Genomic DNA, 12,776 nt, shown 5'->3' with positions numbered 1-12,776 from the left:
GCAAAGCTTATAATATAATTGCATTATTTGTGGCACAGAAAAAAAAAATTATACCGCCAAAAAATGTATTGAACAAAAATAAAAACAAGTAAAATAAATAATTTACACAAAATTATGAAAAACCTTATAGTATAAAACTTATGAATTCTGTGTGTTCAAATCAATTTAATAAATTTGTTCAAATCAATTTTTATAAATTTAAACAAAATTTATCAATTTAGTCGATAAAAATAATTTTACATTTGAAAATACGAATCAAAATAATTAATAAATATCCGCCCGACTTGGCGGGTTCTAATCTAGTTACTATTAAAATTTGGATTTTATATAAATTAAAAACTATGATTATATTTTTATTGATATATGAAATTGTATTCTTTTTTTAAAGAACGGAAGCGTAATTCCAAAACGAATCATAAGCTTCCAATGTGTTTTTAAAGAGAATATTTTAGAAGCGTTTTGGAAGCGAGATTCCGTAAGCTTCGAATTTCGATTCCGATTCCGGTCCCGAAGAGGGAAGCGGACGTCCGATGAAGCTTCCGTGCAAAGTAGGTTTCTCTAGTTGGAAAAGTAAGCAAGATTTCGTATCAAAACAGTTAACAATATACATAATCAACTAAAAGATCATTCTCTAGCGGATTTTTCTGAATGAAGTTTAAATACATATAAATTATTACTATTAGAATGTAGTTGCAATTATTACTATTAGAATTTTGGTTCAATCAAATTATAGCTAGTATGTGACAACACCATGTTATTGCATTAGACGAACATCAAACAACCGGCTGACGACAAAACTGATTTTAATGGATTATGAACTTTCGTTAGAACTTTTTGGTTGACCAAATTTCTTTAATATCATCAAACCCGAAAAGTAGCTTTTCATTCTTTCATATTGATACGACTTTTTTATTATTTACAGTGGACGTACTATAAAAGAGACATGATGTTTGTAACTCAAGAAAAACAATAATGAAGTAGAAATGAGTAATTTGAGGGAGAGTAATTTGAAACTAAGATTGTTATGTGAAAGGATGCCACTGATAGTTACTTTGAAACATATAGAAGTGATGTAGCAAATCATTTGCTGGCATTAATTTATGATTCTTTATGAGAGCTCTTATTCTTTCTTATGTACGTAGATATAAAATTCTGACAATTTAAAACTAAAACTATTTTTTCTTTTGCAAGAGAAATAATCATGCAAAAAAAAAGTTGGATCTTATGCAAGGGAAAAGAGCCTGCAGAATAATTGAACCCAATCACATCTTTATTATGAGTAAGACTACTAATCATTTATTTGATTTAGAAAATAAGATGATCTAGCTGTAGGAAGAATAAATATACAAACTTTTTAGTTTTTCTTTTCTTTACATGTAAAAAGAATGAAAAAAAATCGTTGTCAATCTCTCGTGTTGAGCATAGTGGCTGCATTGCGGCTTGCGCAGTGCCCTGCAAATGATATTATTATTAGTATTCTCGTTGTTATAACATACATTATTGTGAATAACTATTTCAAAAAGCTTTGTCAAAGATCATGAGATATCTACCAACGCAGTTCTTTGAAATTGAAGGAAAAAGAGAAAAACAGAACATTATTGAATCAAAAAATTCTAACCAACCATTAATTCTTCCAAAATATTCCACTTTTGAGTCATGGGACTGTCATGACTGTAGGTTAAAGCTAATATATGCAGATGCTTGGGAAATGAGACTTACATGATGGAGTGTAAGTCTAATATGGCTGAAAGTAATTCCCTTTGGCGATGCTGCTTTCAGTGAACACTCAGCTTGTCAAGGTAACTGTGGAGACATACATTGTTCCTTATTTGAACATGGACCGATCTGATAAGCACCACTGAAGGAGATAACGGTCTAGTTCCATAAGCCGAGCTTGATCCCGTAGACGGTTCAGTTCGATGCAAAGGGTTTGCACCTTAAATAGATTGAAAAAATATGACTTGATAATATAAAAGATAAATAAAAAATGAAAAACAAAAACAACACACAGCATCACCTGGTAAGGGTTCCAGGCTTCCAGCTTGTGTATGAAACGATACCAAGAGGAAGATCTATTTGGATGTAACCATATTTTTTTGGATGTAACCGTTGAACTGATAAAAGCTGAAGTCTTGCTATAACTACTCCAAATTGCTAGGACGGAGGAACGGACTGAGGCTGAAGTGAAGGGAATCGTCAATCACAGCATCTTTGAGTCCACCACTTGCAGCCTAATAATAGAGAAAGAGAGAGGGATTAGATAAATCACACAAGGTAAAACTTTTAGAAACACATTAATACCTTGCTTCGAGCTCTTAAGGTAGATGTGAAACCTCACCTTTTGGTAACATGTGGTCTGCAAGATTTCTCATCTTCTTCAAGGATGGTGATAACAACAACCTCTGCCTTCCTCGCAATATCCTGAAGAGATATGTGACATTTTTTATTTTTATTTTTTTTTAAAATATGAGTTGCAAGCAAATGTGATGATAAATACACAAGAAAGAGAATAATCACCTTTCCGGTTGGAATGTTGACGAGATTACCAATGTCTCCAAGAGCCTTTTGGTTTTGTATTACAACATTCTTCGGTTTGACTTCGCCTAAATGCATCAGACAAACTAACTAATCAATTCCGTAACCAAATACGCAAACTTTGTAAACTCATAGATCAAACCCAATCAAAACTTGTTTACAATCCCAATCTAAACACGCATAGAATCAAGAAAACAATAAGAACAAACAGCGAGTCAACAACCTACAACTCCTCTAGGATCATAGACTTTTGACGCCATTGATGAAGATTCTTCCTTCTCTCTGATCTCAAGTAAAGATCCTCCTCCGATACTGCCTTCAACTTGGAAAGAGAGATCTGGGAAGTGGCCATCGTTCGTGCATGAGTGTTTCTGATTTTTGAGTAGAGAGAAGCTATGAATCTGTGGAAACCATCAAGCCGAAGATGCCTATATATAGGTTCAAAATCGCGAAGAAGATGAAGAGGGCGAATTCGGTGAAGTAAAGAGACGTAGTGGAGGTCGACTTAACTGAGATTGAATGAAAGGTTTAATACGGAAACATATGTGTTACAGAGGTGGTGGTCTGAGTTTCGAAGAGACAAAGAGCGAGAGAGGAGAAGAAAAACTCGGGTAGCAGGTGGGAAACCTAAACAAAGATGAGCCATCTTTGAATTTTCAGAGAAAGAGCCCACTGAGCAAATAACATAAGTAGTCCAACAAATTCAAAACATACTAAGCAGCTATTCAGTATTCACGACAGAGAGCTGCCATGTGTCGTTTTTTAAGATGCTGTGTTTGAATTTGTATTACCTGTTTTGTCATAAACGACACATCATCCTCAGGAATATGGGCTCTTAACCTTTGAGGCTTTCATCAAAGCAAATAATAGCAAATAATGGTTTTCGCAAAAAAGAAAATCAAAGTAATGATGGGCGTTTATCTTTACAGTTAACGGAGATGGAAGAGTTCTTGTGGGCTGTGTAAAACGGCTTTTATAAGCCCATAATATTATATCAGTAGGCTAGTGATGTTTTAGAACCACCGTTAGAAGGCGTCAGTCAATTTACAAACGACCGTAAAAAGTCAAGAGAAAATTGTTTGTGGTTTTTGAATTGTTTTTTTGGTTTTAGTTTTTCTAAAAGCCATTTTTTTGACAATCAAGTTTTTAGATAAATAGATTCCCTGCAATTTAGGGAAACTGGTTTTTTCCTCTGTTCTAAAACTCGGCCGCCTAGCCGATTCAGCGGCCGAGTAAACGCTCAACGGTAACCAAGCGTAGCGGTTTGTAGCTATGCGGTTCAGGTCTGATTTTTTTTTTTGAATTTTTGTTCATTTTGACCTAGAAATCGAATAATATCTCTAATATTAATGAAATATTAGCAAAAACAAGAAGAAAACCAATGAAAATTGCTTCTAAAACCGTTAAAGTATCGAGCTTTTGGGCCTGAAACTGCAGAAAACCAGAAACGAAGGAGGAAGACAAAAAATAAATGACATGTTTGCCCTTCATTAAAGAAAAAATTGTAAAAAAGGGAAAAAGACTCACCCTCTAAGCGTCGAACCTGGGTTATCGAGTTCAATTAGGGATACTAAACCATGCCATGTTTACTTTACAACATAGTCGTTGAAATATGCTGTATATAACAAAAACAACGCGCCGATTAATTGGCCGCTTTATTTCGGATTTAAGATTCGGCTCTAGGCTTTACCCAACCGTACGCGTTACGCATAGCGAGTTTCTGAACATGGATTTTTCAAATAACTGTCTTTTCCAAAGAAAAACCAAAATCCAAGTTTTTGTGGTTTTTATCAAAACCTAACGATAGTTTTCAATTTTTTTTCTTTTCAACTAATGTTTTGCCATATTTATGTATTAATACATGTTAAATAAATAAAACAATAACTACTACAAGCAAATCAGATTTAGTAAAAAAGCATTTGTTTAATAATATATAATACAAAAATAATATATACTAAGAACATTTCTAAAACTTTTCAATAAAATAAAATTAATTTATTAAAGTTTACATGTTTTGTGCTATTATTTATTGAAAATTTCTGATATATTCTTTTAGTAATTTATGTTTGTTTAAAATAATAAATGTTTCAGCTAAAACTTCTTAAAACTAACATAAAAAATAAAAGATAACGGGGGTGATTGGTTGGTCTGTAATTGTAGAAAATTTACTTTAGAATTTAGCCTGTAGGATTTTTTGATTTAGCTTTCAGAGATGTAGCTTTAAAATTTCCTACAGTCAAAAAGATGATGCTTTAGAAAATAAGACTTTTATAGCTATTTTTTTTTGTTTTTTGGCTGTAGCTTTAATTTTTTGGTTGTACCTTTAAAAACTAATATAAAGTATGATATGTGGTTTTTAAGGATGTAGATAAAAATTAAAGTTAAAGTCACTTGGTACAGTCTAACCAATCACCCCCGTTTCGTTAATCAAATTTTTGAAAAAACTTAATTTTTTTTAAAAAAACCAGAATTTAGAAACTAAACAAATCTAAAATCAAATATAAAAATCCAGAATAAATATTTTATTTTTCAGAATAAACATTTTTTTTAGAATAAACATTTTAATCTTAAAATTTTATTAATTTTAAACGAAAAACTAGAAACTGAAAACTAAAATCTAAAACAAATTTCGAAAAGCTAAAATCTACTGCAAAATAAAAAAATTAGTAATTATTAAAAAATTAGAAAAATGAACGAGAGCGATTGCGAAAAAAGGCGATTTCCCCAAAGATTGCAACTTTACAATTGCGTCTTTTCCTATCTCTCCCCGGAGAGTTTGTGTCGTCAGTGATGATCGACGGTTATGTCCACATTGGATTAACGGTCTAGCGGTTACAGATTCCATAACCGCCAACTCTGTTTCTCTATATAAGTGGTTCTTGTCTCTGTTTTCAAACCAGAGTAAGGGAATCTTTCCTTTGTTCATCTTAATAATGACTGATCGAGTTCGAAAACAGTTACAAGATATTACTCTAGGGATAGAGGACGATGTTGTCGATCTTCCTCTAGACTTAGTCGCAGAAGCAGAAGAAGAAACCCGGTTTGCTTTGATCGGGAAACCTTTGAACCCGAGAAAATAGAACATTCGGGCAATGATGTCTCCTCTCTGTTTTGCGACGTGGACCTTGGTCTTTTAATGAATGGATGGTGTCCTTACAACGGTGTTTTCCAAACCAAACTGATGAAGATTTGAACTACATGACTTTCTGGATTCAAGTTCGAGGAATTCCGCACCAGTATCTCACGCAAAGGATGGTGATACACATTGGTCACGAACTAGGGGACTACATTGAAACAGATTTTCAATCCGAAGGCACCCACAATGTTGATTATGTAAGAATCCGTTTACTTTGGAACGTTAATACTCCTTTACGTTTTCAAAGAATGTTCAGGTTTGGAGATCAAACTGCGGTACTCAAAATTCGCTATGAGAAGCTTCGTGGTTTCTGCAACATTTGTGGTTTCATGTCTCACGACTCAACCGAATGTCCTCAAAACAACCCCAATGACGAGGAGGCTCCCCATGATGATAATGATGATGATGATAATGCAGATGAAGGTCCTCCTCCTGGTTTCTCTACCCCAGAACATCACGACCCGGTGGATCCTGTTATCCCACCAAGTGATAATCAACATGACGGTGCTAATCATGACTCCACTCCATCTAAGAAGCGAAAAACAGAGTCCTCTGTTCCTATGGTGGAGTTATACCCTTTGTGCTATGAAACACGACAAGGTATGATTTATGAGGAGGTTACTGAACAAGTCTTGAAGAGGATGAGAAGGCAGGCAGAAACATGTGAAGGCAGACAATGGTTCCAAGCAGTGCATGATCAGGAGGCAAGTTCTTCTCGTGCTTCTCCTCAGGGTCCTCACAAAACAAACGATCGAGAGGGTACAGTGGGCCACAAGCCACCGGCGTCAGGATGAATACAGCCTTTTGGAACTGTCGAGGCTTAAAAGGGGCCTTGACAGTTCGACGCCTAAAAGGGATTAAGGCAACTTTTGCCCCGGACGTACTCTTTTTGATCGAGACAAAGAACTCTGATGATACAATTCGTGATGTGTGTTCACAACTGGGATATGATTATGTACGGTGTGTCTCTCCTAGGGGAATAGGGGGTGGGTTAGCGTTACTTTGGAACAAGGATGTTGATATTGTCATTAACGCTATGGACGAACGTATGTTTGATTGTGTTATAAATAATAAGAATGGTATTATGTATTTCACGTGTGTGTATGGCCATCCAATTCGTGCTTTACGCCAACATCTTTTGGAAAAATTACAGAGAATAGCAACAACTCGTAAAGGACCTTGGTTGCTTTGTGGAGATTTCAATGAAATTTTAAAACCTGAGGAAAAGATTGGGGGTCCCGCCCGTGAACCATGGAGCATGATGGATTTTAACTTAATGACAAAGGTTTGTCGTTTACAGGATTTACCTTACAGTGGCAACAATATGACTTGGGCTGGTAATCGGAAAGGTCATAAAGTCCAAAGTTGGTTAGATAGAGGTTTTGGGAATGATGAATTCAGAGCGTTGTATCATGCTTCACGTGTTATCTATTTGGAGATGATTGAATCAGACCATCGACCTGCAATCATCCAGATACGGAAAACAACAGATTTTGGAAGAAAAGTTTTTGTTTTATATATTTTAAAGAAGTTATCATCGATGGTTGGAACTCTACAATACCAGGACAACACGTTTCAGTTTCTGACCGTATACGCAAGTGTCGTCATGCTATTTCTCAGTGGAAAAAAGCAAACAATACTAATTCTGCTAAACGTATTAAAGCATTGACGGCGCTTATTGATGAAGCCCATTCTGATCATCTTTGTCCTCTCCGTGAAATACATAACTTACGTAAGGAACTACTGCAAGCGTATAAAGATGAGGAAGCTTTTTGGAGAAATAAGAGTCGCATTCAGTGGTTGACCTATGGTGATCGCAATATACGTTTTTTCCATGCTTCTACAAAAAATAGAAGAGCAAAAAATAAGATTTTGAGTATTCAAAATAATCTTGGTGAAGAAGTTTTTGGTAATAAGGAGATCTCAAAAGAGGCACTTCGTTATTTCTCTGAAATTTTTACTTCCTCCTTGCAAGGAAACATTCAGGACAGTCTTGGGAACATCAATCGTGTGGTTTCTGATGAATGCAATGCCTATCTCTCTCGGGACGTTACCGCAGAAGAAGTTCGAATAAGTGTTTTCTCTATTGGCGCAACACGAGCCCCGGGCCCCGATGGTCTTACAGCTAGCTTCTATCAGACATATTGGGATATTGTTGGTCCTGCTGTAGTAGAAGAGGTACGACATTTCTTCAATACTGGAGAATTCTATTCCGAATTGAATCACACAAACTTGTGTCTGATTCCTAAGATTACAAATCCGATCACAATGAAAGATTTTAGGCCGATTGCACTTTGTAATGTAATGTATAAAATTATTTCAAAAATTTTGTCATTATGTATGAAGTCAATCTTACATTTTGTGATCTCTGAGAACCAATCGGGCTTTATACCAGGAAGACATATCACTGATAATGTCTTTCTCGCTCATGAGGTTGTCCATTCTTTAAAGGTCCGGAAACGTATCTCGGAGAACTACAATTCAAAAAAACAATATTCAAAAGAATAGTTATATACTTAATATCCGGAAACGTATCTCGGAGAACTACATGGCAGTCAAAACGGATGTTAGTAAAGCTTATGACCGAATTGAATGGCAATTTTTAGAAGAAGTGATGCGCAAGAAAGGTTTCTGTGAAAAATGGATCATGCTTATAATGAAGTGTGTTACATCGGTTTCTTTTTCGGTCATGGTAAATGGTAGCTCTTATGGTCATATGAATGGAACTCGTGGACTATGTCAGGGTGATCCGCTATCACCAACCTTATTTATCCTCTGCGCAGATGTTTTAAGTTCTTTGATTCAACAGGCGGAACAAAACAATGAAATCCAACCAGTGCGTCTCAGTATTGGAGGTCCTTCAATATCTCATTTATTATTCGCAGATGATTCTCTATTTTTCCTTAAAGCAGATCAGACTAACAGTTCCCGACTTCTTCAGATTTTCAAAGATTATGAAAATATATCTGGTCAGATGATTAATTTGGAGAAATCCTCTACTACTTTTGGTACTAAGGTGTTCCAGCAGATGCGAGATATGATTCAGAACACATTAGGTATCCCAAATATTGGTGGTGGTGGGAAATATTTAGGTCTCCCAGAGCAGTTTGGTCGGAATAAAAAAGCAATGTTCATATATGTCACAGATAGTGTTAATGGGAAGGTAAATGGTTGACAAAATAGATATCTCAATATGGCTGGAAAATAAATTTTGATAAAATCAGTCGCACTTGGCATGCCGGTTTACTCTATGATTGCTTCAAGTTACCTGTTGAGTTGTGTAACGAGATTGATGGAATTCTTTCACGCTTCTGGTGGGGATCGACAGAGACAAATAGAAAAATGTCTTGGCTATCTTGGAAACGGTTGTCCAAATCTAAACAGAGTGGAGGATTAGGGTTCCGTAATCTACAAAGTTTTAATCAAGCTGTACTTGCGAACCAAGTCTCGAAAATTAATCAACGACCAAATAGTCTTGTTTACCGTGTCCTGAAACACCGATATTTTAAAAAAACTACTATGTGGAAGGCTAAGCGCGGTTATCAGAGCTCCTATGGTTGGTAGTCTTTATTACATGGACGGGATCTTTTGGAGCAAGGCATGCAATATAGTATTGGAAGTGGAGATACAACAATTATATCAGATACATGGCTCCCAACAACTCCTCCCCGAGCCCCACGTTTACTTCCCTACACAAACCCTCAGTTAAGTGTCAAGACCCTTATTGACCCAATTTCAAATCAGTGGGACTTGGAAGTCATTCGTGATCTGATTGAACAGACTGATATACCTCTCATCCAGAAAGTTTATTTACCCTATCAACCAGCCATTGATGGCATTATCTGGCCTTATACGCCCGATGGGAATTATTCTGTCAAGTCTGGCTATCATTATATAACTACAACTCAAGATGCAGAGATTGTTCCACCACCACTTGCTTCTTCTCATGCCTTAACAAAAAAGATCTGGTCAGCACCGATCCCTCCGAAACTTAAACATTTCTTCTGGAAAATTGGTTCAAGAATTGTAGCGGTTAAAGAAAATCTTCTTCATCAGCACATTCCAGTTGATCCTACTTGTCCAAGATGCTGTGATAACAATGAATCGAGTGATCATGCTTTCTTCACTTGCCTTTTCTCACAACAAGTCTGGCGTCTCTCAGGTTCACCAGTTTCTTTAACCACGGCCAATGACTCTCTTTTGAATAAGTTGGAAACTATTTTCTCCTTTGCATCAAATAATAATCTCCCAGATGAGCAAAAATTATTACCATTCTGGGTGGTTTGGAGATTATGAAAAAGTAGGAATGATCTACTGTTCAACAAAATTCAATATACAGCGGATGAAGTTATCTCCAAAGCCCGGACAGATTTAAAGGAATGGTTTGATTCTACAGTTTCATCGCAAATAACTAATTCTACGCAAATAACCCGATTTGGAAACATTCGGTCTCATTGGTCTCCACCCCCTTCAGGTTGGGTCAAATGTAACTACGACGCTGCTCACCGTGAAGGTCCTCACGACTCTGGAATGGGTTGGTTAATCCGTAATAAACATGGTACTCTTTTAGAAGCTGGAATGGGAAAATTTGAAGGACGATCAACAGTTATGGAGTCGGAATTGTCTGCACTGATTTGGTCAATGCAAGCATGCTCTTCGTTAGGTTATAGGAACGTCATATTCGAAGGAGATAATCTCAGTATCCTTAAATACATAAAAGGGAAAGCCTACAGTTCCCATTGTCAACACTTGGTCAACTCAGTCATTGCATGGAAGTCTCGATTTCTCTCAACATCATCATATATGCATGTTCATCGTCAAATAATGGTTGTGCTGACTTACTAGCAAAAAAATATATTATTTCTCCGACTGATTGGAGTTTGTTCCAATCTTGTCCAGATTTTTTGTACAACAATATTTGTGCTGACAATAATTAATAAAATTTTTTAGCCGGAAAAAAAAAAAAAAAAAAATTAGTAAAAGATCATCACGTAAGTCCTCCACGCTGGCAGAACCTCTCGCACTGGGCCCACCAAATGCTATATATATATATAGTCACCATGTTCGAGTTAGATTTAAGCCCATCTTTGTTTTATAACACGGAAGAATGCTATCGCATCCAGAAGAGTTGCGATCGTAGAGAAAGGAAGAGCGGTTATGGTAATCACGACGTCATCCTCTACGATTCTCATCGGAGAAGAAGGCGTAGAGATCCGTCCATCAGAGGAGAGTACACCAACACATTCTCATCGACGGCGTTGGAGCACCCCGATTGAATCCGGCGTCGAATCTCTCGACGAGAGGCTCACCTTCAGATCTCTGACGGATCACGAGGGAACGGATCACCGAGGTGCTGACGATTTTTATCTAGGCGGCGAAATATCGGCGTGGGGACCGTTTGGACCGCCGTTACTGAAGGAGTCGAGACCAATTGCGCCGCCGCAGATGCCACTTCCGAAGAGGACGGAAGCGGTTGTAGAACTGAGGAGAGAGAGAAGCGTGACGAGGAAGCGAGATCTGCCGCCATATCTGACGACGCTTGATTGTAACGGACGGCCGAGATTTCATCATAGGAGGGTGAGAAGCGAAGGGCGGTTGGAGATTGCCAGCGTGGCAGTGAGTATACCGGAGATCGTTAGCGTACGTGGAAGAGAAGGACTCAGAATCGGAACAGTGAGAATCAGTCAAGATGAAGGCGAACATAATCACTGATATTTTTGCTAATTTCGCGGGGATTGATAGTTGTCTAATTTTGTTTAACATTAGGCCCATTTTAAATGCTTAAATACTGGGTCGGAAAGCCCAAAACCATTAGCTTGTTCAACAATTAAAAAACTTGTAAGATGACGTGTCAGACGTAGATTTGTCTGTCACTGTTGATATCGTTTAGCACGGGCCGTGGGATTAGCAGTGTCCGCAGGAAGGGTTTTTTGAGAGAGTCAGAGAAAGGGACTTTTTGGTGTTGGGAAAAGAAAAGGAAAATAATAAAAAGGAAGCTGAAGACTTTTCTCTCATCTTACCAAATAAGCAGATGGAGGAGGAAGAGCTCGGTAACGCAGTGACACCAAGAGCCAAGGTTAGTGTTTTCTTTTCGTTCACAGATGCGAATGTTTTTGCCAAAGTGCACGCATTTTTGCATGTTTTCATCATCTCCGGGGTTCTCAGATCTCCTTTTGTAGCTTCTAGGTTTCAGTTTTAGGTGCTCGAGACACATAAAAGTTGTGAGCTTTTGTAGTAATTACTTGTCGTTTAGTCTTCAAGAGCACTCTCTTGGAAGTAACTTGTTGTTGGGGTTTCCTTTTCGAATAGTGGTCACTCTCTTTGATGTTTTTCTTGATTAAAAGCTGTCTTGTTTACTCTGATACCTGCTGAACTAGTTTTCAGCTTGTTTATCTATTTGTACGCTCACTGTCTGAGGCTACATTGCAGAAAGACGTTGCTCCAGGGAGGGTGGTCGATACCTATGCGGCACAATGCGATACTTGTCACAAGTGGAGAGTGATTGATAGCCAGGAGGAGTACGAGGACATCAGGAGTAGAGTGCTGGAGGACCCTTTTACCTGCGATAAGAAGAAACAAGTCTCTTGCGAAGACCCTGCTGATCTTGACTATGATTCCTCTCGAACCTGGGTCATCGACAAGCCTGGTATCCCCAAAACTCCCAAAGGTTTCAAGAGGAGCCTTGTCCTCAGAAAAGACTACTCCAAGATGGATACTTACTACATTACTCCAGCTGGTAAGAAGCTGAGGAGTCGCAATGAAGTCGCATCCTTCATCGAAACCAATCCAGAGTTCAAGGATGCACCGCTTCGAGACTTCACTTTCACTGTCCCAAAGGTCATGGAAGACACTTGTCCTCCTGATGCTAAGCTTGCCTCTCCTGCTGTTACTACTACTGATGATGTTTCAGAGAAGAGCTTCAAACCCAATCCATTCAAAGGATAGTTTTTTTTGTAGATTTGCTTTTCTTTCTTGTGAACAAGCTCTCTGCTCTCTCTCTCTCTCTCTAATAACGCTAGTAGTTTTTAGAGGCAAAACAAAATGTTAATACTTTTTAGTTTTATTTGGATCGTTGTTACACAATAGCATTTATCACTAGCTAGAG

The 12,776-nt window shown here is 37.5% G+C and overlaps 3 protein-coding genes and 1 long non-coding RNA gene across 7 annotated transcripts; 3 read left to right on the top strand and 1 right to left on the bottom strand.

The window, feature by feature from the left end:
• Positions 1–1,269: 1,269 nt before the first annotated feature.
• On the bottom strand, positions 1,270–3,197 carry LOC106340804. 4 transcript variants are annotated; one of them, XR_001269513.1, is made up of 6 exons: positions 2,759–3,197; positions 2,518–2,603; positions 2,339–2,421; positions 2,018–2,231; positions 1,720–1,936; positions 1,270–1,452 (listed from the first exon to the last, which is right to left on the bottom strand). It is a non-coding gene; the product is annotated as an uncharacterized LOC106340804 (long non-coding RNA). The 4 variants fall into 4 exon arrangements; XR_001269512.1 differs by having other exon boundaries at positions 1,720–2,231; positions 2,302–2,421; XR_001269511.1 differs by having other exon boundaries at positions 1,720–2,231.
• Positions 3,198–8,219: 5,022 nt separating this feature from the next.
• LOC106338461 lies at positions 8,220–10,516 on the top strand. Its single transcript, XM_013777431.1, has 3 exons — positions 8,220–8,834; positions 9,416–9,833; positions 10,146–10,516. Exons 1-3 carry the CDS (start codon positions 8,220–8,222, stop codon positions 10,514–10,516), a joined length of 1,404 nt encoding a protein of 467 aa, XP_013632885.1.
• Positions 10,517–10,809: 293 nt separating this feature from the next.
• On the top strand, positions 10,810–11,586 carry LOC106341319. Its single transcript, XM_013780109.1, has one exon. The coding sequence runs from the start codon at positions 10,829–10,831 to the stop codon at positions 11,381–11,383; it is 555 nt and encodes a 184-aa protein (XP_013635563.1). The 5' UTR covers positions 10,810–10,828; the 3' UTR covers positions 11,384–11,586.
• Positions 11,587–11,630: 44 nt separating this feature from the next.
• On the top strand, positions 11,631–12,759 carry LOC106340189 (methyl-CpG-binding domain-containing protein 4-like). The gene is made up of 2 exons (XM_013779056.1): positions 11,631–11,747; positions 12,101–12,759. The coding sequence occupies exons 1-2, from the start codon at positions 11,703–11,705 to the stop codon at positions 12,614–12,616; spliced, it is 561 nt and encodes a 186-aa protein (XP_013634510.1). The 5' UTR covers positions 11,631–11,702; the 3' UTR covers positions 12,617–12,759.
• Positions 12,760–12,776: the final 17 nt, after the last annotated feature.

Source organism: Brassica oleracea, chromosome C4, assembly GCF_000695525.1.
Source record: "Brassica oleracea var. oleracea cultivar TO1000 chromosome C4, BOL, whole genome shotgun sequence".
NCBI classification, from domain to species: Eukaryota; Viridiplantae; Streptophyta; class Magnoliopsida; order Brassicales; family Brassicaceae; genus Brassica; species Brassica oleracea.
This window is presented reverse-complemented; position numbering and strand designations above follow the sequence as displayed.